Source organism: Archocentrus centrarchus, chromosome 24 (assembly GCF_007364275.1).
Source record: "Archocentrus centrarchus isolate MPI-CPG fArcCen1 chromosome 24, fArcCen1, whole genome shotgun sequence".
In the NCBI taxonomy this organism is placed as follows: domain Eukaryota; kingdom Metazoa; phylum Chordata; class Actinopteri; order Cichliformes; family Cichlidae; genus Archocentrus; species Archocentrus centrarchus.
This window is the reverse complement of record NC_044369.1, coordinates 15,842,319-15,870,250: the sequence shown is the minus strand read 5'-3', so window position 1 is coordinate 15,870,250 and position 27,932 is coordinate 15,842,319. Positions and strand designations below refer to the sequence as shown.

The 27,932-nt window shown below is 41.8% G+C and overlaps 2 protein-coding genes across 3 annotated transcripts in view; both read left to right on the top strand.

Annotated features, from left to right (window-relative positions):
- The window catches only part of nhsl1b (NHS-like 1b), a 104,822-nt gene that overhangs the window by 27,012 nt on the left and 49,878 nt on the right, over positions 1-27,932 (top strand). The window lies entirely within an intron of this gene.
- Positions 19,099-27,043, top strand: LOC115774134 (NHS-like protein 1). Its single transcript, XM_030721241.1, has 2 exons — positions 19,099-20,413; positions 26,911-27,043. Exons 1-2 carry the CDS (start codon positions 20,167-20,169, stop codon positions 27,012-27,014), a joined length of 351 nt encoding a protein of 116 aa, XP_030577101.1. The 5' UTR covers positions 19,099-20,166; the 3' UTR covers positions 27,015-27,043.

The following is a 27,932-nucleotide window of genomic DNA, read 5'->3' as shown; positions in this document are numbered from 1 at the left end:
ATCCCATTCTTAATCCATAGGGTTTAATATGATCTGGGCCCACCTTTTGCAGCTATAACAGCTGTTTATTTGAATTTTTGACCATTCTTCCAGAAGCAAATAATTCATCCCAAAAGTGTTCTATCGAGTTGAAGTCAGAACTCTTTGCAGGACAGTCTTTGTGGACCTTGGTTTGTGCACTGGTGCAAAGTCATGTTGGAACAGGAAGGGGCCATCCCCAAACTATTCTCACAAAGTTGGAAGCATGAAAATGTCCAAAATGTCCTGGCATGCTGAAGCACGAAGAGTTCCTTTCACTGGAACAAAGGGGCCGAGCCCAACTCCTGAAAAACAACCCCTCACCATAATACCCCCCTCCACCAAACTTTACACCTGGCACAATGCAGTCAGACAAGTACCGTTATCCTGGTATCCGCCAAACTTAAACTCGTCCATCGGATTGCCAGACAGAGAAGCACGATTCGTCACTCCAAAGAACACGTCTCCACTGCTCTAGAGTCCACTTTGTTTGGACTTGGTGCACAGGTGACATCCTATCACGGTACCACGCTGGAATTCACTGAGCTCCTGAAAGCGACCCATTCTTTCACAAATGTTTGTAAAAGCAGTCTACATGCCTAGGTTCTTGGTTTATACACCTGTGGTCATGGATGAGATTGGAACACCTGAAGTCAATGATTTGGGTGAGTGAATACTTTTGGCAGTATAGTCAAGCTTTTGAACCAGAGTCCTCCAGCGATGCTCGGTGGAATCATCGGTTTGAATTTGGGTTGCACATCACCAGCTGCTATCATCTCCTCCTTTGCAGCCTGGTTGTACTACGTGGTGTGTTTTTTGTTTCCACCTAAGTTCTGTGCTTTGTTCGAGGTTGTTGAAGTAGCTCATTTTTTTAGGTGCTAAAATGTTATTGGACGCTGACATGCTGCTCTGGCTCTCAGACATGCCTGGGCTTGTCTTGTTGTTGCATGCAGTAAGGAATGTTAAATGCATTAAGTTTTTATAGCAACAATATTGTGATAGGATACTTTCATATCACATAAAAATTTAAACCGGTATTGTTGCAGATGATATGATAGGCCTAATGTGCTGATTCAGGAACGCTCAGCATGGGTTTTTGTTGGAGGGCTTGTTGATTTAGACACACCAGCTCTTTCTTTTCTTGATCAAGTTGAATCTGACTTCAGGTTTGACAGTGGTGCAGTGTACTACTCACTAAGGTCAGGTCAACACAATTCCTATCATGCTCCACCAAAGGCTAAAAATCTCCTGTTTCATACTTACTGTAGCTCAGAGGCACGGGGAAAACACACACACACACACACACACACACACACACACACACACAAACACAAACCAAAAAAAATCTTTTGCACATGCCTTTTAATTCTTTATTCAGAAGGGGTGAACTTTATTTCTTGAGATCTGTGTTTGAAAGCATTCATGGCAAATTTGTTTGGACAAAAATGTCTGCCAGATGAAACTAATCTGTTATGTTTCTCTTCTCTCCACACGTTCTGTGATCGGCACCCGACATCTATCCAACCACTTTACGACCCTGCATTCCCAACTCAACAGGTAAGTGTTTTTATTTAACACTATCCCTGTGCGACTGTGCATGGAGTTACAACCCTGTTTTTTTTTTTTGTTTGTAGTACTAGAAACTCCCCTTACACCAGAATATAAGGCTCATATCTTAGAAAGCTTCAGAATGCTGCCGAGATCTTTATAGATTTGTTTCATGGTGATACCTGGAGACCTTGAAGACGCTACATTAGGAGTGCAGTCATATTAAAATGATCGTGCTCTGTGTTTGGAGCAGGTAAAGCTTGTGTGTTCATAAAACTTGTTTTTCTCTAGAAGTCGAAAAGGCCCCAAACCGTGTCCTCCTCACTGACGTGGGAACAGAGAGTGAAGTAATGCCTTTGAGATCATTAACCTCAGTGTTTTGTCAGTGCTATACCGTGCAGAGCCCACAGGCGCCGTTCTGTTTTCCCCTTTGCATAATTCACACACGCATGAATCCATAGTCATACACACTCACAGCGCCTTTGGTAGCCACCCACAGAAACTCCACTTCCTCTGCCCAGTCATAAAAATGTTTTCTCACTGTAGCGCTCTGACCTGCTCTCACACCCCGCTGACCCCTATCACTTCTTTTCCCGCTGGTCGTCTTTCTGTCCTGCCAACGGCCTGTAGCTGCAGCTGGCTCGTTAGCCACTTAGAGCTGATGATTTAAAAGCATTTCTGTTATTTTAACGTGGGGGGAGAAAAAAGGGGGTTTGTAAAGAAGTAGAACTTCCACTTCTGGGATTCAAAAGGTCACAAAGCTGCCACAAAGGATTTCACCCAGTTTGTTACTGAAGAGGTTGTGTATTTAGGTAGCTTAATTTTTTTTTTTACAGGTATTATATATTATTACTCAGGTATAATTCACCTGGCTTTTGAGGCAACTATTAAAACACCAACTATTATCTAGAAACAATCATGGACTTTGTAATATAGCCTATCGACTCTTGTTAAAAGGCTTTAAATTGTGGAAATAATGAATGTGGAAAAGGATGACCTTCAGAAATAAAAATTAGAATGTATATTAGTATGTGGCTCCTGTGGAACCTGAGCCGTATCTCATTTCAAGTTTCTAAGGATCCATTACAGTTTGGGTTTGCTCACTTTAAAGTATTTTGCTCCCATTCTTTTTAGTTGGGCTCGGTTGATCAGTGGGTCAACATGCATGGAAACAGAACTGTTTGCTACCTCTTATAAAGCTACCTAAATGGTAAAGTCATTTTCTATTAGAGATTTTATCAGAGATATCTGTGAAACCTGTATGTACTCAGCTGTTGGTATATGTCTTGGACTGTACAGTGTGTTCTGAGCTTGCTGCTTCTGAAATGAGGTTATGTGTACGTGTGTGTGTGTGTGTGTGCATATGTTGTGTAGCGCTGTAGGCTACACTGCAGCTCATGTGTCTCTAAAAGTTATTAACTCTGCTATTCTCAACTCATCTGAGCCTTTGGGCAAAAAAATAGATGAACTATCTGTTCTCTCCTCTTTCTATCATCTATGTTTTGCATATATGACTGTACCTCCTCCCACCCTTCAAAACAGGTAATAAAATTTGCAGATGACACAATGGTGGCTGTAAAAATCACCAGCGATGATAAAAGGGGTGAAAGTCTATAGAGATGAGGCTAACCGATTGACAGGACGTTGTACTAAAAACAACCTAAGCCTGAATGTCAAGAAAGCTGAAGAAATCATTGTGGACTTCAGACAACTCAAGGCGAACCCTCAACCCCTCATCATCAATGGTGAGGAAGTGGAAATGGTCTCCTGTTTTAAGTTCCTTGGAATTATTCTCTGAGGGCCTGAAATGGGAGAGGAATACCACCGCCATAGTCAAGAAAGCACAGCAACGGCTTTACTTTCTACAAACACTGAAGCGAAACAACCTGTGTCCTAAAGTCCTTTTACCACTGCTGCATTGAAAGTGTCATCACTTGGTGGTATGTCAGCTGCACAGGCAAGGACAGGAAATCCCTTAGCTGGGCCATAAGGTCTGCTGAGAGAATTATTGGGCTTCCACTGCCTCCCCTGGATGGCATCTTTAAGGCATGCTGCCTTCGCTGTGCACGCGGCGTTCTGCAGGATGAGACTCATCCTGCAAACCATCTTTTCACCCTGCTCCCTTCTGGCAGGTGCTACCGGACCACCTCAGCCCACACCTCCAGACTACAGAACAATTTATCTCCAGGGCCATCTCAGAACTAAAAAAACCACATAACCCTCCTACCCTCTACCTAGTACAACTGCACTATAGGTTCACTGGAAAATGCAGTGGGACTCTGTGCAATATGTGAGGCCTTGATGTTTTTGAGATTTATGTTTTTAAAATATTTATGTGTGAATGTATGAGTGGATGCAATGTGCTTTTGTTTGGTTTCAGTGTGTGGATGTGAGCACTGAACTTTTAGTGGTTGTACAAGCAGATTTTGATGTGTGTATCAGCCACTTAATGACAAAGTCCATCCGTCCGACCAACTTTCAACTTTGTGAACACAGTAACTCGAGAACAATGTCATTTAGGATTTTCAAATTCATACCATAGGTGAATCTACTAAAAATATCGGACGAGTTAGTTTTTACCATAATAATTGCGATCACAGAAAGTGACAGTAATCTCATTGGTTTATATTTATTATGATTTTAGCATTTCTTATTCCTGGTTCTTACCAGACATTTTTTTTTCCACATCTTTCTGCAAAGCTGTTGTTCTTTTTGAAATTTATAATCTGCCAGAAGTGCTTTTCAGAGGGTCATATAGCTTTAGAAACCTCCTCCCCCAACAACTTTCTAATTTCAGATTGCAGTGTTGTACCATTTTTGTGAAAAAGCATTAAAAATCCAACACCTACTTAACAGCATGTTTGGCCAGCTGTGCAGGGTGAGAGGGTAATCCGGGCATCTCTGGAAATATGTGCTGTTATCCTCTTCCTTAACTATACTGCGCCTCCCTCCTTCTTAGTGATGGTCGACCTTTTATGCCACCTTAGAGTTTGGGTGTTCTTTAAAAATGCTGGAATTTTTTATGTAGTCAGGCAGCTCGTTTTACGGAATATAACCAGCCCTTATGGCTAAAAATAACTATAAGATCAACCAGGATCAGTACAGTCAACGGAAGATTGTTATTTTGATCTGCACTTTATATTTGGGAGTGTGGCTCTGTTATGGGACTGGTTTGTTTGTCTGCATATTTATCAAGTCAGAGTAGCATGCCCCTAGCACAGGACAAAGGAAGCACCTGTTCAGCTGCTCAATAATGCAAATATCTAATCAGTCAGTCACAACTCAGTGCATTAATAGAGGAATGTTTCTAGCATGAAGAATTAAGGCAGTTCTGAAGGCAAAAGGGGGTCCAACGCAGTATTAGAAGGGTGTAACTAATTCAATTCAATTCAATTCAATTCAATTTTATTTATATAGCGTCAAATCACAACAATTGTATTGTGGGTAAAGACCCTACAATAATACAGAGAAAACCCAACAGTCAAAACGACCCCCTATGAGCAAGCACTTGGCGACAGTGGAAAGGAAAAACTCCCTTTTAACAGGAAGAAACCTCCAGCAGAACCAGGCTCAGGGAGGGGCAGCCATCTGCCGCGACCGGTTGGGCTCAGGGGAGAGAAAGACATGCTGTGGAAGAGAGCCAGAGATTAATATCAATTATTGATTAAATGCAGAGTGGAGTATAAACAAAGTAAATGTGAACCCCCCAGCAGACTAGGCCTATAGCAGCATAACTAAGGGATGGTTCAGGGTCACCTGATCCAGCCCTAACTATAAGCTTTATCATAAAGGAAAGTTTTAAGCCTAATCTTAAAAATAGAGAGGGTGTCTGTCTCCCGAATCCAAGCTGGAAGCTGGTTCCACAGAAGAGGCGCCTGAAAGCTGAAGGCTCTGCCTCCCATTCTACTCTTAAGTATCCTAGGAACCACAAGTAAGCCAGTAGTCTGAGAGCGAAGTGCTCTGTTGGGGTGATATGGTACTATGAGGTCTTTGAGATAAGATGGTGCCTGATTATTCAAGACCTTGTATGTGAGGAGAAGGATTTTAAATTCTATTCTAGATTTAACAGGGAGCCAATGAAGAGAAGCCAATATGAGAGAAATCTGCTCTCTCTTTCTAGTCCCTGTCAATACTCTAGCTGCAACATTTTGGATCAGCTGAAGGCTTTTCAGGGAGCTTTTAGGACAGCCTGATAATAATGAATAATGAATTACAATAGTCCACCCTAGAAGTAATAAATGCATGAATTAGCTTTTCAGCATCACTCTGAGAAAGGATGTTTCTAATTTTAGAAATATTGCGCAAATGACTCCAAGATTTCTCACAGTGTTACTGGAGGCCAAAGTAATGCCATCCAGAGTAAGTATCTGGTTAGACACCATGTTTCTAAGATTTGTGGGGCCGAGAACAAGAATTTCAGTTTTATCTGAATTTAGAAGCAGGAAATTAGAGGTCATCCAGGCCTTAATATCTTTAAGACATTCCTGCAGTTTAACTAATTGATGTGTGTCATCTGGCTTCATTGATAGGTAAAGCTGAGTATCATCTGCATAACAATGAAAATTGATGCAGTGCTTTCTAATAATACTGCCTAAGGGAAGCATGTATAATGTAAATAAAATTGGTCCTAGCACAGAACCCTGTGGAACTCCATAATTAACCTTAGTGTGTGAAGAAGACTCCCCATTTACATGAACAAATTGGAGTCTATGAGATAAATATGATTCAAACCACTGCAGTGCAGTACCTTTAATACCTATAGCAAGCTCTAATCTCTGTAATAAAATGTTATGGTCAACAGTATCAAAAGCTGCACTGAGGTCCAACAGGACAAGCACAGAGATGAGTCCACTGTCAGAGGCTCTAAGAAGATCATTGGTAACCTTCACTAATGCTGTTTCTGTACTGTGATGAATTCTGAAACCTGACTGAAACTCTTCAAATAAACCGTTCCTCTGCAGATGATCAGTTAGCTGTTTTACGACTACTCTTTCAAGAATCTTTGAGAGAAAAGGAAGGTTGGAGATTGGCCTATAATTAGCTAAGACAGCTGGGTCAAGTGATGGCTTTTTAAGGAGAGGTTTAATTACAACCACCTTGAAGGTCTGTGGTACATAGCCAACTAATAAAGACTGATTGATCATTTTTAAGATTGAAGCATCAATAATTGGAAAGACTTCTTTGAACAGTCTAGTAGGAATGGGATCTAATAAACATGTTGCTGGTTTGGAGGAAGTAACTATTAAAGTTAACTCTGAAAGAGCAAAAGAGTCTAAACAAATACCAGCAGTGCTGAAAGCAGCCGAACATGAAGAATAATCTTTGAGATGGTTATGAATAATTTTTTCTCTAATGTCTAAAATTTTATTTGTAAAGAAATCCATGAAGTCACTACTAGTTAACGTGAAAGGAATACTCGGCTCTACAGAGCTCTGACTCTTTGTCAGCCTGGCTACAGTGCTGAAAAGAAACCTGGGGTTGTTCTTATTTTCTTCAATTAATGATGAATAGTAAGATGTCCTAGCTTTACGGAGGGCTTTTTTATAAAGCAACAAACTCTTTTTCCAGGCTAAATGAGCATCTTCTAATTTAGTGAGACGCCATTCCCTCTCCAGCTTTCGGGTTATCTGCTTTAAGCTGTGCGTTTGTGAATTATACCACGGAGTCAGGCAATATTTGACCTACACGTATTGTCATCAACTTTGAGCCAATGCTGTTGTGTTTTTGGAGGACTGCACAGGAGTTTGCTTAGGTTGAAAACCCTTCTCCGTACACTCTGCGTAGGCAAATATCCATGCAAACGGACACAGTCCCGGTACCATCAATTAAGCATAAGCCACAGCATGAAAATGAGTTGGCATGGAGGAGTGTTTCAAAGCAGCTTGAGGATGTCCAGCCACTGTTGGCTGGTTTATGTAGCTTAAATAAACAGATGTGTAGAGAGGACTCAGCTGAGCCATCAGCTGATGTGGGCAGACATTGAGATCAGCTGATCTGCTAGGATTGCGGCTGAGCTTGACTTTTTCTTTGTGGCTTGCCTGGACCAGTGCTATGCTCTATTACTCTATTGCATAATCAAGTTTTAAAAAAAAGTGTGTCACTGTCATTTCAACCTAAAGAGGATGACTGTTGTCTAGACGAGTGGGAGGGAAAGAGATCACCCATAGCATCACAGTGATGGAGGACATAGCAGCTAAACCAAGGCCAGCCTATGGTCTGCTGACTTTATGACTCTTGTTTTATTAAGACTGTGGAGGCTACTGGATGCTGTAAGGAGGCTGTAAAAACATTTGTTGATCGACTTAAAAAAATCTCTTGGACTCTCCCCACAGTTTCCTAAAGACTATAAACAGTCCTTTATTCCAAACCCAAACTTTTTTTTTAATTATTACCAGCTTTGAAGAATTTTGCTTTGTGTGGTTGTATTTCTGTGTTGCCAGTGGACACATTCATTTCTCTCTGCCTCCCATAGAAAACCAGCAGTTCATCTTCTGCTCTCCAAATTGTTTTTGGCTGCAGCAGGAACTTAGACTGAAGAGTTTCCCCTGGCTTTCAGAGCGCCTCAACTCTTACCTTAAGATTCAGTATTTTAGGAATTTGACCCATATTAAGCACTTAGTCGGGATTCCTTGGCCTCTGTTGTTTTGATTTTTCTTTTTTTTTATCCAGCTTAATCGTGCACCATGTTGGATGCAGTTAACTGTATATACTGTAGCTCTGTATTTAGTTTATAATCAGTTCTTTGCTTTATTAATGGCATACCAGCCTCCAGCTTATTAAAGGATAATTGCTACCATTTTCTCTATTTTGAGTAGTGCAGACCAATCTCACAAGTAGACCAAAAAACTCTAAATGTTGGCTTTGGATAAAAGTAGAGCTGTATTACACATGATTAACTGAGTACATGTATAATAGTTATTATTAGGCTTAATACACTATTGTTTTAGCTTTTTCAAAATCATTAGATTTGTTGATTATCCTTTAAATGGTAATATGAATACCATAAAGCAAATTTTGTTGCACATAAAAAAAAAAATATATATATCACAGAACCCAACTCAACTGGAGTTTTTCTTTCCAGGCACCTCAGAAACAAAAGCTGATTTGAAAATATTTTGGAGCCCTGCAGGAGGAGAACAATCTGATGCAACTTGAGATGCACTGGAAAAATACACACAATACCTGTCCTGGATGGGGCTGTAATTCCAGTTTTTTTTTTTTTTTTAATCTTCTCTTATTTATCTTATTTTCTGGAAACACAGTCTTCTCTGAGTAGGGCCTGTAGCAGCAGTGTTGTGTACGCGTGTGCTGTCATAATCGGTGTGAAGTGTTAACCAAGCGTACGCAAACAAATAAACAAAAAAAATGCTGACAGACACGTACCCAGACTTATGGACGCCTGGATGCAAATGCATATTTTTATGGGTCAGACATGCTTGTAGACATGAAGGCCAAATGTGTGTGTACACACACACACACACACACACACACAAGGAAAGTCCCTACTGCAGCGGTACACTGCGAGTGGGTGGCCGCGACCAGCGGCCTTTGGCTTTGAGTCCGAGGTGGGCTGAGAGTTTGTTTTCCGCCCAGCCCCCTTGGTGGAAAGACACAAAGAACAACTGTGTTTAAGAAAAGAGTGAAGGTATGATAAGGTGGAGAGAGGTCCAGAGAAATTGGGGGGGTGAAACAGTCATTTCTGGAATGCTTTGGAGAGATTTGAGATGGACAAACAAAGAAAAGCAAGTTGAGGAGGGAAGATGAGCCTGAGACAGAGAACGATGACACAAAGGGATGAGGAGAGTTGGAGAAAGACAGATGGAGAGAAGGAAGGAGGGAGAGAAATAGAGGGTAGCCAGATGGAACTCCGCTCTGAAACTTGTGACAGCCCGTGGGAGGAATATCTTTGGGGAACTCTTTTTCTGATTGGTGTGACAGCCTTACCATGTTGAATGGTTAATCATAGCACAGCAAATATGAACTCCCTCTTTGTTTATATTACTCCATGTGGGTGTTTTCAACTTGGACGCTCTATTTTGAGTTGATCTATTGTGTGACTGTGTGCACGCTCCCCATTTCACCCATGGCTTGTCTGCAATGTGCCGTGAGACAGCAGCGTGTAACGGCTGGAAGGCAGTGCAGCCAGCAGGTCTGGCCAGCAACTGCTGATCTGGATTCTGCTCTTAAATCCCTGTCTAACAGGATGACTTGCTTTGGGAGCTGTACTTGGATCGGGAGTAAGGAAAGTAAGCCAGGGGGGAAAAAGGCAGCAGACAAGAATCTGTGCAAATGGGTGTGTGCGCGTCACTATGTGCTGCTAAATTAAAGCTGGTCCCAGTCCAGCCTTTAGAGGAGGTTTGCGTTGGGTTGATGTATTGCTATGAGCCTGGATAGGAGGGATGAGCTCAGAATAACGAACATTTTTGCCTGCCTGCCTCTGTGGGTGTGTGTGTGTGTTTGTGTGGGTGTGGGTGTCAGACAGCTCACAGCTGTAGAGGGCAAAAAGCCAGACCCAGAGTCAGCCTCTATTGTCACGATAACGGTTGGTCTACCGTCTGCTTAATCAGCATAATTCTCGCTCTTTCTTTCATCCTCTGTCTCAATCACTTTCTCTCTCTCCTTCAGTTTATCTGTCTGTCTCTCTGTGCTTTGCTTTATTATCCGGCCCTCATCTGCCTTCTGCACTCTTCCACTTTCTACTTTTATGTCTTCTTTCATCCCTCCACATCACTCTCCTCTAAATCAGCGTTACTGCCAGCGCTGAGTGTTTCTGGAAGAGCTGCAGAGTACGTGTGTTTCTGCGCGCACACACACACACACACACACACACACACACACACACACACACACACACACACACACACACACACACTCGAGTGGCTGAGCTGCGAGGCTGCTGCTACTGCTATTTCACACATCCTGGCTTTTATTAGAGTTTTCCTCTCACGGTGTTCCACTTGTGTGCTTGTTAAAAAGGCTTTATATATGTAAACACATGGTGTAATTATCTGCTGTGTTGTTTTTGCCTCACACACTCTTCCTCTCTCCAACACACACATACACAAACACAGCAGTTTCAGCAGTGGTCTGTGGCACCTGTAGTGAGCAGGCCCCAGTGGGGTTTGATGGGCGTGTTGCCAGACTGGAATCCTGGTGGGTTGCCAGATTGGCTGTCAGCAGATGAGATGAACTTCACCTCTGACTGAATATCCAAACCTCACCCTTTTATTTGTGATATTTCTCTTCTGGAAGTGCAGCTTAATTAATAACATTTGAATATTCTTTTCATTAGTGCTTTAGAAAGACTAATCCTGCTTTATTTCAAGAGTGCTAAAACAAAGTGGCTGAAATGTGCTTAAAAAGAGACATTCATCTTATTTTATTAATGTCATATAGAACATATATGCTTAATTAGTGGTGTAGCTAGATAGACCTGACAACTTGGAAACAGTTAAATACACATGAAATAAGTTTAAAAAATGATGTTTCAGACCCTCAGACAAAAGCTGCTTTCATCCCAAGGACAAAACACCCAAACACAAGCTAAACAGCATCGCACATGCTGTGCAGTGCAGTGAGCAGTGCTCATACCTTTACATAGGAGAAATCAGTCAACCACTCCACAAATGCCTGGCACAGCATACTGTAGGAGAGCCGCCTCAACAGGACAAGACGCAACTGTACACCTGCACCTAAAGGGGAAAGCACAGTCTTTCGAGGCCGCCGGTGTTCACAGTTTGGCCCGAGAAGAGAGATGGTTTGAAAGAGATGGCCATCTACATCCACTGTGAATGACCATTGTTGAACAGAGGTGGTGGCCTGCGACACCAGCTCTCAGCTCTCAGCCATCTGCAATCTTGAGGTCCCTTCCAAGGTGTTTCAACCCCCACTCACACCTTGCCTCATGATGGTGGGATGGGGTGATGTCTCAAAGAGTCCTGAGTCCATTGGTCCTGAAGATAATGACCCATGCATTTTTCACTCCTTTGCTGATATGATGACTCAAATGATCAGTAGTGGGTTAATGGCCCTCAGGATCACCTCCAAAGGGGACAGCCCCCACTAGGGGTTTAATGCCGCGTTTCCACTAGTACCTACTCAGTGCGGGTCGACACGACTCGCCACGCTCTTTTTTTGTTTCCATTACAATTGAGTACCACCTCAATGTATTTGGAGTCGATATAACAACGCGGGCAGTAGTCTCTTGACGTAATTTGTATGCAACTCAAAACACAACAGAACAATGGATGAGATAGAGGCAAGCTAACGGTAGCTAATGCCAGTTTACCATCGTCATAATGCATAAGTCCCCTGTACAATGTTTTAATGGATGAAGGTTATCACGTATTACAATATGTATGCTGTGTGTGCATTTTGATATGGCTCTCTTGTTGCGAAACTAAAAAAAAAACTTGCTGCAAACCATCAGTCTGGGTATTAAACCGAGCCTCCCAGTGGTTTTCTTGCCTCCATTTCCTTGTCGGGTTTTAAACATGGCGCGGTTGATTCTGGTGAAGGATTTGCTCTCATGACTCAGCTAGTGACAACACTCCCTGGCCAATCAGTGGAATGCTGTTCTTCGACGTCACATTTTCAGATCACCTTGGATCGCTTGGAACCCTGGCTGAGTTAGTACTAAAAAAAGTACCTGGGACCTGGTACCAGGACCTAATGGAAAAGCCTACAAACTGCTGAATCAAGTCGAGCCGCGCTGAGTAGGAACTAGTGAAAATGCGGCATATTACCTGGGACTTTCTGCCAGTGGTTTTAGAACTGAAGAAGCCTCTTGGATGACAGGCGAAACATCTTCACAAAACAAAGTGTGGCTGTCTTCTGTTTCAAGCCTCCAAAGGACATCATAACTTTGAATAGAGTAGCAGTTCTTGTGAAGTTTGATGAGATACGCTACCTGTGACACTGCTACTGTTTTACTGGGAATTTTTTTACAGAAACAATCCTACATGAAGTATATGCAGATCTCTTGTGCATGGTACTATCATAGAGTTGTGATAAACATAGCCACCTTGACCGAACGCATTGTTTGGTCAAGTCCCATTTTGATGTCTTGAGCAATTATGGCCACTATACTGGATTTTGGAGCTATAAGTTATATTTGGATGAGAGGGCAGAATGCTAACTTGTCAACTAACTTGGTTAATAAGCTGTACCCAGAGCCTGTATGGATGCAACACTTAGACGCTGATAACCTGATAATTAAGTAAAAAAAAAGGAAAATAAAACTTACTTATAAATAAAATACTAGAATTTTATTTATAAGTACAATTAAGCACACAGCAAATCACGATGTCTGTTGATGCCTTTTTGGATTTTTAATGCAATTAAGACCAAAAACCTCTGATTTCTTTGCTTCCAGTTTCAATTCCTGTACCAGCACTGTTGTGTCTGAGTGGCGGCGCCTATCGGCCAGGACATCACAGTTGGCTCTCAATACAATCAATGCAAAGACCATAAAGTCACCTTTAAGTGATCGTTTGCCTGCCCTGGATGTTCCCCTAGTCCCCATACACACATATATACATCTTGGCATGGTTACAGTATTTGAGTTTTGATTCATGTATGAACATGTGGTATAAAACTAAGCATTCTTCTGCCGTGACTGGTGCTTCCCTCTAAACAGCTGTTATGAAACTGCTGTCACCACTTAGGTTTGAGGGGGGGAGGGGGGAAAACATGCGCCCAAACACATGTTGTCTCCAACGAGCACAGTTCTACCTGTTAGATTTAAAAACTGGTTCAACCACATTTCAGCTTTACCAAAGATGACTTTAATTACTGTAGCAATGACAAACATGCTGCCCTGCAGTACATAAGCACATCAGGGAATGCTTTTTGGACAACCCAACAAGAAACATGCTTCATGCCAGGTTTTAGATGGCACAGCGTGCCAGAGAAAATCAGTTCCCACAAGCCATATCTTTAAGGTATTCAGCTATTCAAAGGAGAAACTAAAGGTTGAATCAGTGCAGATATGCACCCCTAAAAACATAAATCTTGAAACTCCACTTGCAGTTGTTTATATCACTGGGACGCCAAATTCTTCTCCTTTTAAATGCACCATCTGTGCACAATTTTACAAATTCCATATTCTGCATAAAAAGTACAATTCATATGCAAACCACATCTGGGCCCAGGTCTGCAGGACTCACTCCTCTGCTCAGGCATGACTGATCAGGAATGCACAGTCGACCGCACCCTTTCTCCCCTTCAACCACTGGACGCAGGCATGCTGGGTGTGTGTGTGTGTGTGTGTGTGTGTGTGTGTGTGTGTGTGTGTGTGTGTGTGTGTGTGTGTGTGTGTGTGTGTGTGTCTGAGTGTGTGAATGCCCTACTCAGATTACCGGAGCTCATTTGTCTTGTAAGCTGTAGTGCCACTCCTTTTATTCTTTTCATGGTAAGGTATCACCTCATTGGCCCTCTCTCCTTTCCTGTTTTCTTTTTTCCCTGTCCTCTTCAGGCTGTCGGGTCCAAAAAAGATGAATAGAAATGAAGCCTTTCACCTCATAAATCTGCAGCATGAGCACAGGGAGGCTGTAGACATATCATCACACACAGTGCGGCCTCTCATGCTGAACTTGTCTGTTTTGCAGATGTGGTTCGGATGTACACCCAGTCTGAACTTTCTTGTTCTTTGTCCTGATGATGGTGTATTTGCTCAGTGTGTGTGTGTGTGTGTGTGTGTGTGTGTGTGTGTGTGTGTGTGTGTGCGCGTGCATAAATGTTTTAGTACACAGTCTAACTTGCAAGCACACTTGAGCAGTTTTGAGACTGCAGCTGCTGCTTTGGGTTCAGGGGTGAGAGGTCGGAGGTCGTTACCTGCTTCGCTCTTTATCTCTGCAGATAATCCACACTCACACACAAGTCTCAGACACGCTCATGGACCGACACAGGAGGGGCGCAGAAGAATGGTGTTCCTATTTAAGCCTGTAGCTTTTTACCAAGAAATGATAGGACCACACTATAACACACACACATATACATACACAACAATGACAACGCACACACAAGTGCTTTCAGCTGGAATAATAGATGTTGGAATGATGGCGCGTGTGGACAGAGGAATGGGGGATTTGTCTTCTTCCAGGGGGAATTGACAAGAGTTGACTCCCGGGGTTTGGGCCAGCTTAGTCACTAACAACTCAACAAGAGCTCAAGTGTGTGTGTGTGTGTGTGTGTGTGTGTGTGTGTGTGTGTGTGTGTGTGTGTGTGTGTGTGTGTGTTCTCAAAGAGTTATTCCACAGAGGCCAAATACTGTATAATATTTGAAATGGCTGTTGAAATAGCTGTGTTATCCCTGATTAAAGATGGCTATCTCTGAACACACCCCCACAGACACACAAACAGGATTTATTCCCTCCAGGCCATGGGGTAGTGTTGTTTACTGACTGTCTGATAGTAACTTGTTAGGCACTTACAAAAATGAACTGAAACATAAACATACAACATTTTCTGGCCCATTTAACCTTTGGATGAAGTCCCAGCGTGCCTTCTGACCTGCAGCTAAGAGTTTATGTCTTAGGAATGAAAGTAATTTCAGTCTGATGGCGTCCTCAGGTGGCTGAAAGCAGTCATTGCACACCATCGAGGCCGTAGAAGAGAAAGCAAGCTTTGTTTTCACATAATTAAATATGTGAGACAGCAGACTTAGATTTTTCTCCCGTTTGTGGGGAACCATAAATAATAGATGATTTTTTTTTTTTTTTTTTTTGCCTGCAAAGTAGATCCAGAGATCTTTAGTAGCATTTCCAGCACCACTAGAGGGCTGTTGCTGAGCGCCGAGGCCCGGCCTTCCCATTCCCCTAGAGGTCTGAAGGTGCTCAGCAGCTAACCTGAAAGAACACTTTATACTGTGTGACTCACATTTTCCTTGCCCTCCTAGTCTTTTTTTGGTGTTAATTAATGACTTTACTCCCTGTACCGTCTTCCTCCTGTGCCTGCGGTTTGTTTGTGGTTGAGTTTATCAGAGGTGCTCTCTTAACTTGCAGTGTCATCTGAAGCGTGGGGGGAAGGAACATTCAGCATGCCCCGTGTTTTTCTGCTGTGTATCTGTTGTACCGAGACAGCCAACACTGATGATTAATGTCATTCTCACCCCACCCTTTCAACCTCCCATAACTCTTAATGGTATTAGTGTGGAATTCCAGCATGACTCAACAATACTGGCAAGAGGGAAAAAAAAACAAAACAAGTGATGACCTCTTTTTAGGTGGAAATTTGTCATCAAATATTGGCAGATCTTCATCTAAGTTACAGGTGTAAACGCAATCTGCATGCTGTGTGTTTCATCAGGTGTGGACGCCCCACCGTCTCCACCCCTGCCACCATAGAGTCTGAATCAGTGGGAAGCACTGCCATCAGTGTTTGAACTATTAAACAACAGATTTCTAAATGAAAAACACTTCAGTGTTACTTCTCAAAGCTTTCAAATTCATCACTAAATGCCATGACATCACCGCAAACTATCATGTTTTTCTTAAACATGGAACAAAAAAAATTATAAGACATATTACTATACAATATAGTGTATGTTTTACTTATATACACAGAGAGCACAGGGGTACTTATAAATCTGACACTTGTGTGCAAGGAGAAGAGGTCCGTCTTGCCCTTTGAGGATTCCAACACCTCCTGTAGGAACTTTGTATAGAACATCCAGCATATAACACACCCGAGCATGCTCTCCTTTACTTACATTACTTTCCTGTAGATGTACCCTAATTTAAACCAGATTTCCTAAGCCCTGAATGTGACTGCAGTTGAACCAAATTGGGGAAGCAGTTGCGTTTCAGAAAGAGGACTTTAATCAGCTGGTGTCAAACCGTACGGTTTAGAATTTGTTCCCAAAAGTGGTCTTTTACAAACGCACACACACATGCGCAAAGGCATCGAGTCCCGTGTAACTGTCCCAGTAAATGTGGGGTGCTCTGGTGTAATAAAAGCCTTCCACTGTGGTGGAGCTGAACCCCTGTGTTTAACTGCCTGTGTGAATGTGTTACCACTGAGCAACACACTGTGAAACTGTACTTACTGGGATTGAAACTTGGCAGAAACGCTCAGCTGAGGGTTTTATGAGACAATTGTGAGCTGCTGGATGTACTAAATGCTTCTTTTTTCCCTGGTTGCTGGTTACTTGTGTGCTGGTTACTTGTTTATGTACTGTATTTACTCTTTGTGTGGTCAGGGTGTATCGATGTCAGGTACAGCCAAGCCTCTGATATCTGATTGAGTTACCTGCCCTCATGTCTGAGCCTCTTGTTTGTGTCAGAGAAGCGGTGACAGCGTGCGTTTGTATTTGAAATTTATATTATCTAAAATCTTGTCAGAGTGCACAATTAAGTCAGTTTAGTCTGTTGTTTTTTTTTGTTTTTTTTTTTTGACTGCTTTGTCTCACCCGGTCATCTCCAAATTTGTACTGCATGTCTTTTTGATGCAGGAACATGTGAATCCAGTTTTCTGATAAGCTTATCTCTTTTAGAGTAATCTAGCTTTAATTGCCCAGAAGCTCAAAAGTACTTCTTCACTGTCTGGATTCATGTTGGCTTTGCCTCTTGTCTTTTCTTGCTGTGTTTGAAAGGAGTGTCCCAACATGACATTAGTGACCCATGTTTCCTGTTTAAACAGCAGTGTGTTTAGAGTCTACATCTTCACAAAGCTAATCACTGGCACACGTCTCTGATGATATAACCGTGTTTATGTTATGAGGTAATGTGACACTGTTTTTGGAGCCTGCAGTGTCTCTGATGAAAGATAAAAGGCTGCTTATAATGAGTTTTGTATTTAATGCCAATGACGGGGAAGAAAATGGCCAGTATTTGATTTACAGGAGATCAGCTTTAGCAGATTGAATACACTCTGCACTCATCTTAAAGTGCAATTTTAAGTACAACTGGTCATAAGCCACCAAGCCAAAGCTGCTGAACATCTGTTTCTCTACTACACATAATATACGGTTTAATATATTGATTATTGCCAGTGCCTTTTCTCCTTCATGCACCCTTCATTAAATATAAATGAGGTGGGGGGTTGAATCACAATGCTGACCTCCTGTGATGAACTTTTGGCTTCACTTATGGGTTATGTTACTAAGCTTTACTTCCTGAAAAGAGAAGATAAATTAGTCCTGACTGTGGCCAGGGGCGCTATATTTTCAGGTTGTCCATCCCTTTCTTGTGACTATGATATTTCTTGACAGCCTTGAAGAAATTCCTTCAAACTTGGCACAAAAATTCAGATTCAAGTTCAGTCATATCTCAGGAACACCTAAAGGGAGGTTTTCATACATCCGGCCTAAAATGCCGCCGTTTAAAGTTCAGGGTCACAGCCTCACAAAGCACCAAGATAATTATTAGCTGTTTTCTTTATCAACCACATAAACATCTTTCCGTAAATTGTTATAAAACTTGCTTTGATGTCTCGCTCTATTCATATGTCTAACTGATCTTTGCTGCACAGTAGAGAATACCGCTGGTTAATTATTAATGGGTTTTATGGCCTTATGTGTCAGCAGTGTGACCGAAGGTCTTAAAAAATAAATGTGTGTGTACTTGATTGCTCATATTTGTAAGCTAAGCCTGGAAATGAGAACCTGGCTTTAAGCACAAACAAGTGCTGAGATAGTAGATTTCCTCTCTAAAAGGGAAACTGAAATGAGGCTGGGGACCTGAGAAAGCGGTGAGGGTTTAAGTGTAGGCTTACGCCACATCACAGTCACAGATCTGGAATCAGCTTTCAGTAGCGTAAGGGATCCACAAAAAGACCTTACGGTGCCAGATCATTGTCTTGACAGCAGAAACTTCTTCTGATTTTCTACCTTCATGGTGGACGCAAGAAGCTGAGAATGAGTGATTCAGGTGTATGGCTTCTCAGTGATGTGTACATGCACGCACACATTCAGTTCAGTGGTGTCGCGCTCTGTGCAGTTACACTTGGGTGGGAAGACTCCACCTCCCTAACGTACTTGTTAAAGATGTTGTTTTTGTCCCTGAGGGCCTTTGTGTGCTGTGCTTATCTACCTTAACTACATGTTGGGAAACTAAGCCTGTGTTGTGTTATTTTGTTTGTACGAAGAATCCACTCTAATTCTTGCTTCCAGAATCACTTTAGCAGCTTAACTGTTTGTTTTTGTCTAATTCTTTTGGTACTGAAAATATCTTGGGGTTAGTACTGCTCAGACTGGCATTCAAGCTGTTTTGTATCTAAAATGAAAGCACCTGTGGGATATGGATAACAAGAAATGTAAACAGAAGGGCAAGTTTGGGGGGGGGGGGGGTCGGAGGTATAAAAGGATATAAGGAGGGTGTGAGGAGTGGTTGCCATGCCTCTAAATGAATGGAGGGGCAGGGCAGAGATCAGGGATCACAGAAAACAGAAAGAAAGAGGCAGGGAATAAGGAAGAAGGGGACGGGCTGACTCGTATTTCAGCTTCATGTGTAAAGGGTTGGGTGTAACCTTAACCCTGTACTCACGGCAGAAATTGTCAACTCTAGCAGTCACGCACTTGCAGGACTTCAGGACTCACGAAGAGCGGACTTTGGGGGAATTCTCACCAGCGTATACTTTCTTTTCAACTTCCCTGTGCATAACTCAGTGTGCGTTCAGCAGGTGCGAGCTTACCTTTAGGATTCTTGCTCAATCACTGGTGTGGATAAGCTAATTGGAGATCCAGAGCCAGAAAGCTGTCGACGCTGGGACCTTTTTATCACAACATTTGCCTAGCACACCTTTTCCTCAGCCACCAGTGACGGTAATATTTGCGGAAAAGCGATCAAAACAGGACGGAGAGGAAAAAGGAGGAGGATTCACAAGAATTTGGTTGTAAATTCTCTGGAAAACTTGATAAGCATCATCATTTTTGCTGCACGCTCAGCAAAGGTGGGGACTTTCACATGTGAGTGTTTTTATGCCAGTACATGAGTATGTAAGTAACCTCATCAGGATGGGAATAGACCCGGGAACCTCTTAACCCGTTGATCTGGCTCTGAGATGGTGGGAATCAGCTGGCGCGTGCTAACAACTGGAGATAACAACACTCAGGGGCACACATGGTCGTAAACAACAACCACTGATTTGCTGAGACTGAAAAGTATCGTAGTGTAATTTGGAAACCTTCCTCCACCCTGTCATGCACCACTGAGGAACATTACAGAACATGGGGACTGTGCACATGGAAGTGTGTGCCGCAGAAGGGCGGTGATTTTCCTTATTGCTGGATTGCTTAATTACCCCTTTGGGTTTGGGAATCACGCCTGGAGTCTTAAGGCACAAAGGAAGAGAAGAAAGGAAAAGAGATGATTTAAGTCTTGTGGCAGAGAGATGAAGTGAAGGAGAAAGAGGTTGGAAGTTGGGGCTGTGTGGGTCAGAGTCATGATGTGGAAGTGTGCAAAGCAAATGGAAGGCAAACTGGGTTATGGCTGAATGTCCTGCTGGAACTAATTTAATGCTTTATATTGAATGTGAATAGTTTGAAACAGTTCAGTAAGTGTGAATATCTGGTCTACCCACCAAGCTGAGGATTGTTTTTAGCTATTAAAACTTTAAAGAAGCTTTAAAGACGAGTTTTTGATCTTCTCTTTCTGAGCAAAAATGAGAGGCGATAGGAGATCCGCATCATTCCGAAAGGAGAAACCAGCGGGCCTTTCCCGGGCTCTCAGCTGGCTCAACGTGTCCAACCTCTCCCGCCAGAGCAGGCGCGTCTTCCAGAGCCAAAACGAGCTTAACGTGGTACACAGCCGCCACCCGTACTCGCACTCTCACACTCACCTTCACACCTCAGACAGAGATGACGGTGAGGACGACGACAACTGGGTGTACCGGCCTCAACACAGAACAGGTGAGAGTGGAGAAAAAGAAGCGAAGCAGTGAAGGCCTGTTAGTTTTTACACCTTCTTAACCACATGTATTGGCTGCATCGCTCTGAGTTCATTGGAAGGGCTGTTTATTCTTGCTCTCAGTTGAGGAGACAGTGAATGATGTGTTTACATGCATAAGTAAAGCAACTAGTGTCACTCTTCCTTATGGCACCCTGTCCTCTGTCTCTATAACCCTCACACTTCCTGGTTGCCTTAGAGACCGAATTGGAGGGGCGCGCATGTGTGTGGTCAGTAGGACTTGTGGGTGGTCAAAGGGCACTTTGTGTGCGATAGGTTAGCAATGATGCATCATCCCGGAAGCAGGCGCAGTGATGTCACAGGCTGGTACCAATGTGAGTGTGGGATTTGGTGCCAGGGAGAGGATGTGGGAGAGGGTGTGTTTGTGTTTGTGGAGGCCTGGATAGCTCATCACTGAGACCAAGAGACTGAATAATAGGTTTGTATTCAGCTCTTTAGTTCATAATTTTCATCTTGGACATCCTTCTGTCTGAGGTAAGAATGAAATTTAAACCTTGCAGTATTTTAGGTATATTAGGTTTCCAGTTAGTCTCATTATTTATTGATTGGTTCATTAGTTGTGTGTCTGGGTACATGCATCTGTGTATATACTCAGTCTTTGGTGTCGGTTAGACTTTGGGGACGGGTTGTAACTGTAGCCTAACCTTTACCTGAGAATGGAAAAAGATACCAATGATAGTCACAGGCATTGCTTCATTAACTCTGACCCTTGCTGCCATTGGTAGTTTAACGCACAGTATAAATGACATTAAAATTACTGTAAATATTCAGATACTCATGGAGCAGGACAGTATATGCATGCAAAAAAATGAGACCTTGAAGATGGGATGCAAAGAGTTTGGGGAGGCAGGTGGGGATGATGCTGCATCTTTACCCCGTCAGATGAAAAAATAAATAAATAAAAATACAGATATTCTGGACTGACCTTCAGACCTTTTGGATCCACATCTGTCCGTTTTCTCTCATTATTACACTTGCGGTAAGATAACAAGTTGCTATCAGCTCGAGTAGGCAAATTTCATGTGTTTCCTCTCTGCCCGGCTCTGCGTTTTGTTTCAGAAATGTGGTGACTAGCTGCTTTGGTGTCTGAACTTTCTTTGCCTTAATGTAGTCCTCCAATCACTGCAAAGCTACATGGGAGACCTACACGGACCACATCTAGTCTTGGTCTGCTGATGATGTTAATAATTTGATAACACATTTGTAATATTTCTCCTTATTGGTGGCCTCGGGTGGAGTAGTGTCACCTAAGCATAAGTTCCCGTCTTGTTGCTTGAGGAATGTGGAGCTTGTTGCTGCGGTTGTTGCTTTTTTGCATGTTTCAGTCCTTCCTTGTCACTCTATCACCTCTGAACCTGCCCCTTCCAAAAACAGCTCAGGGATGCACATAGCTGAAGTGGTTTAAGGTCCTGACATTTTTCTCATAGTTAAAGGGTTACTGAAGCCAGTCAAAGTTTATATGGTCATCATTTTGGGATGCAGTTTTTTTCCTTTGTTTGTTTGTTTTTTAACTCAAGAATCTAGGTTTTCACAGTAGCTTAAAAATGTGTATTTTTCTGGTCATAATCTTGAACTTAAACTAGGCATTAAAAGGATGGATCAGTTAATATTACATGTGTCTGCAGTGTTGTGGTACAGCATAAACCTTTATGAATTTTTAATTTGTAAACCAAGCATGTGCCCTTTTATTGCGTGTTAGAAGCTGACTGTGCGTGCAGAAAATGTCTTTGTATTTAAGCCAGATCTTTATCTAAATGTGCTGCACTACATGCAGTTCCACTGTTTGAGCTGCCTTACACAAGAAGATCATCCTGCTTTATTTGCAGTCTGCCTATCTCATCTGTGTTTGCCCCTCACATTGGCCTCAGGAAAGATATTTAGTATCATGACTTCTTCACAGAGCTCATTCAGTCCTTTCTTGGGATGTCAGACTTATTTTAAAATCTTAAATCTAAAATGTTCACTTCCATTCTATAAAAATTGAACATTTTAAATAAGAAGGGGTAATCTTTATTTGTTGGGGGATGTTAGCCAACAACAAAGCTTGGAGATGGAGAGAATGCACTCGAGTGTGAATAAATTATTTTAAACAGTAACAAGACAGGAACTGATCTGAGTTTTGCCATTTGACGTTTGTTTTTCACAGGCTAATGCTCTTTGTTTTTTCCTTTCACAGTCTCTCTCTCTCTCTCTCTCCTCTCTCTCTCTCTCTCTCTCTCTCTCTGTCTGTTGTAGACAGTCTGCATCTTTTTATAGCTAGTTCCACACCAGAAACAGTGTCATAGACAGGTCAATATAAAATTACTCTACCCAGAGTGCACGCACACACACACACATACGTACTGTACAGATGCAACACTGCACACAGAGGAAATGTCTTGGGAATACGTCTCCAGTTTGAACCTTAAGTATTTTTAACATCTGGATCTTGCTTCCACGCGCCTGCCAGGACCCATTACAAGGCATATGGGCAGCCACGCACTGTGCCTCTGTGTAAATATAGCCCTAAAATGAGTGCCTCGGGAGGCAAAACCTGCAATTTTGATGTAGCCTCCGGCTCGACTGGTTGGGTATTTGGCTTGGTTGTTGAGGTAACGGGTGTGTAACTGTTTCCTGTGCTGCTTGCAGCCTTGATAAAATGTTGCAAAAGTTGTTTTTATTTATTTGCCCCCCACCCAAATGGAAACAGTGGTTTCGTTGGACACCCAACCTGCCTGCACTGCTTTTACAATTACTGCTTTTATATGCAGATCGCTGCTGATTGGCTAAAACTTCCAACACGTCCACCAAACGGGAGAAAATGTAGCTCAAAATTGCACGTTTCACTAAAGAAAAAAAAAAAAGGAAAACATAACAGAACTTTGAATGGCGTCTTCATATTGAAAGTGCTCCTAGTATGGCTCAGTTTGACCTTTGTATTGGGTTAAGAGCCACATATCTGCTGCTTATTAGAAAAAATATGAAAACTTTGACTAAGTGTAATAAATATCTATTTTTTGTTTTAAAAGGAGTTATTTCCTGTTTTAGGAAATAAAATATACCATCATGTCAAAACAGTGTCCAGTGTTGAATTATGTTTTTTTTTTTTTTAAACACATTTTCATTGTAAATTGTATGGAAGAGGATTAGGGCCACTGGCAAAAATAAAATTGGGGAGGGAGGTCATGACCATTTGTTTTTTGATTGCTTGTTTTTGTTTTGTTTTGTTTTGCTGTCCAGATGTCTGAGGAAGAAAGTCTGTTTAAAAAAAAAAAAAAAAAAAAGTTTATTAACTAATTGGGCTGATGAGAAACTCCTAAGTCTTTCACTGTTCTCGGCTCTTCCTTTTGCCACTATCGGTTCAGACTCTCTCCACTCTTCTTTTCTTTTCTTCATTTTTTTCCCACTGCCAGATGCAAGCAGAGGCAAAATGATGTCCTCAATCACACTGATCACCTTATTGATCACCTTATTGGACTGGTGGGCCAAGTCAAGAAAAAGATCGAACGCTCGGGCCTGTCCCCATCACACACAGGAGATCTAGACTTCAGCTGTTTACTGCACTGCTTCTTATTGGCTGTTATTTATAGATGAAGTCACCAGATGAAGTGCACTGAATGTCTTCGGATTTATCCAGATGTTTTCCTTTGGCAAATGTGCGTGCACCGTGTTAACATGGAAGTTTGGAGATTCTGGATTAGTCTTTAGCAGAGTTTCACATGTTTTTGGTGTCTACAGTATGTCACTGTGTCACATATTTAGGGCAGCAGCACACTGACCTAAATATTAACCATACCTTGGCACACCGCTGTTGTGGCACAAGCAGAATTGGGTTTCGCATTATTGAGGAGGTGTTTATGAATACAGGCTGCATGCAAAGGGTCATTGAGGACATATTTCTCTGTGCAAGATACTTAGTGAAATTTTGAGAGGATTCAAATGAGACCAAACTCTTGTGTAACAGTCTTTTTTTGGGGGGGGGGTTTTCACACAGAGACACGCACACACACAGAAACACACTCATCATTACTGTGTAGTCCTTGTGTAAATCCAGATTAGCAGATGATAATTTGCTGTAGGGGGGAGATGGATGTATAAACCAGCAGGGCCTCATTAAAAGACAGACATGGAAATCTGGTGATGTGGCCCACAGCCCAGGGCTTGTACACACACCAGTGCTGTACATAGAAATGTACGATTAAAGACACTGTACATTCATAATAATGCATTTGTATAACAAGTCATTTTTCTCTTTTCTCCTATGTGCTGCTCTTGATGTGACGATCCTCAGGTAAGTCCCATCTTTTTCTCTCTGATCCTCATAACCTCCTTTGTATGTCTCTGCTAGCTGACCCCAGATCAGTCTTATTGTGTGCTGAAATGCCCCACAAATCCCACCACACACCACAGTTCAAATTAGATCACATTATGTCTCTTTTTTTTTTTTCCTCCCTCCATTAATCTCTGACTGTTTTAAACCCACCCTTTCCATTTTGTATCATATTGTATGGATCCTATTACGGCTGCGTTGTTGGATCTAAACCATAAAAGGCCTGATTCAGTGATGAAAAGGGGAAGTAGAGGGAAAAACAAGTGATTATGTTGGTGAACATGGTTTTAGCCGCTTGTAAGGGGATAGAGGTCTGGGGGTTTATTTTGATAGGATAAACTCATATTTTCCCAACACAGTCCCGAGGTAAAAAGACTTCTTTACGACATATGCGTGAATTATGATGATGTAATATCGACGGAAATCATCTTTTTCAGTCATTTTAATAGGATCATGTTTATCCTTACATGTGTGTTTTTTTTTCCTCCAATTTTTGCTACTAATCACTGAGAATGTGTTTCATATGATAGTCAGAATTTCCCACATTCCTTCTCGTTGCGTGTCTGAATATCCGTGCTGTGGAAGCTACAACGAGCTTAGTTTTTATCTTCCTTTCCTATTCACTCTTATCTCTGATGCAAAGCACACCGCAGTTAAAACGTGCCATACTTGTGACAGAGGATGTACTGAACACTAAGATAAGATACTGTCTGTGTGTGTAATACGTGATTCACGCCCTGAAATGGTGTTTAATTTAAAGACAGTGGCTGTCATGTAGTCCAAGTGCAGAAATATACTTGAAGAAGGGGATCTTTAATAAAATATTATTCAAAAATAAATCCATTTAGATTTTCAAAATTGCAATAAAAAATATATAACCACAATCATTCATAAACATGAGAAAATTCTTATACAAAATAGAAAAAAATGAAAACTGAGTCAATGTTTGGAAGTAAAGTTCATTTGTTTTCACTGTTTCATTGCTGACCGAGTAATTAGGTCGTATGAAACACTATGAAATTTGCGATACTGATAATAAATTATGTGTTTTAAAGCATCAGGGTCACAGACAAAATAAGGAAAAGTTCAGTGGCTTAGACTGACTTCTGAAATTCCTTACAAATAACTGAACTTGAACTGTTTCAGATATCAAATTTATAATATAATCTTAACAAGACTGTGTGTGTAATAGCGAAGTAAATCCAGCTCTCTGCTTTTACGATTTCAGCTTTGTGTGAGCGGTGATTACGCAGACCTCAAAATGCTGCCTGTGAGCCAAAGGTTTTATAGGAGAAGGTTAAAGTTAAAGCCATTCTGGCCAAAGCACAATCCAATTAAGGTGGAGGTTTGATGAAGTGAGATTTTACTGGATAGATGGGTTTATTCAAGGATTTGTGTGTGTGTGTGTGTGTGTGTGTGTGTGTGTGTGTGTGTGTGTGTGTGTGTGTGTGTGTGTGTGTGTGTGTGTGTGTGTGTGTGTGTGTGTGTGTGTGTGTGTGTGTGTGTGTGAGAGAACTGTTTTTCCAAGGCTGTGTTTTTGTGGCTTTCTTGTTTTAGTCAATCACGCTTGCCGTGGGCCTCCACGTCACACGCAGTCACACTTACACATTCGCACACCAATCAGCCTGTAATTGGTGACATCTGGTCGAGACAGATGTGTTATATGCAGATGTTGCCTGCAAGCAACAATCACACTTGGGCATCATGGTGTTATTATGAACGAGAGTGTACAAACACTGCCACATAAATAGATAATAGTCATAGATTTGAGCATTAATTATATGTAAGGTTAATCACCATTGCTGGCAATTATGTAATGGAACCATAAGATCTTATAGACATGAATTGTCTGTGTGTTGTGTCTGTTAATCATCTGATAATGCAACAGAAGTGAGGCCTGTACAGTATCACAGTCATCTCGGTCATATGACCTTACAGTAATTGCACTTCTAAGTTGAACAGTGGGGTATTTTCTCATGATGTAAAATGAAAAGCTAACAATTTAGGTTTCCTATATTAAAACTACACAATATAACTTCAATGAAAGTGAGTAAACACTTCATATGTCAGACCTTATTTATCTTCTTACATTTACCTGACCAGATATATAATGTCTCCAATGAATCCTAGATGGATCTCCTGGGAAAACATTTAGGTGCCTGAACCACCTTAACTGGTTCATCTCAACAAGAAGGACCTGCATCTCTGCATCCAAGATCCCTCAGCATGTCTGAGCTTTCCAAGTCTGGAAATTTGTTTGGGCCACTTGTCTTCGCAACCTTTTTCTTTTGGTCACTACACCGAACTCATAGCTGTAGGTGAGGGTTGGAATGTAGATCGACCGGTCAATTAAACTTTTCACCTTTTGGATCAGCTGATACAGGACCATTCTGCTGATCCATCACCTTCCCATCACTTCTAAATAGGTTCCCGAGATCTTTCAACTCCCTCAATTGGTGTAGTCGCTCTCCTCCAACCCAGAGTGAGCGCTCCAAAGTTGCCTCCATTGAGTCCAACTTCAGTGTTCCTCTCAGTAGTAGTCCTGTGCAAATTCATGCCAAACATGCTGGAGCCCTGGACTAAAATGTGATATTGCAAAAGTACTTACACCAATACTGAGCTTTACATAACTTAGCACAGATCGAAGATCAAAGGCTGCCACACAAAATGTGTTTTTCAGAGTAAGAGAAAGCCATTACAGAGCATCATTGGTAATCAATGCCATTTTGCATTCTGCTATCCAGTCAGGACTAAGCCAGACTTTATGTTGACTCTTTAATTTACTGTTGTCACAGTGCACCGTGTTGTCCAGCTGGGTGTTTTGATTTACTGGTTTTTTACAGATTTTCCTCTCTTTTTTTTTTTAGATTTGAAAGCACAGTCAAAGTCTTTGATTACTATCATTTCAACAAACCTAAAACCATTTTCCTTTGTGAAAACTGTACCTCATGTGAACTCTTCTGAAGTAGTTTAGGTCATAGAGCAGTGGCACTGAAGTCAGATCCATAAACTCTTCTCTCTGCTGTTGTTACTGGTACACCTCCCTGAAGGTGAAAAAGATGGTTTAAAAAAACATCAACTCATCATTCATAAGCCTTTAATGTATTTTGCTGTGCGTTTCCACAATCTGCAAGTGAGTCAGTGTTTCTGCC

Excerpts from the sequence above, each read along its gene's own strand:
- LOC115774134 (XM_030721241.1), top strand. The coding sequence starts at position 20,167 with ATGAGAGGCGATAGGAGATCCGCATCATTCCGAAAGGAGAAACCAGCG. Across the intron at positions 20,414-26,910 it reads CCGGCCTCAACACAGAACAG|ATGGATCTCCTGGGAAAACA; the intron begins GTGAGAGTGGAG and ends AATGAATCCTAG.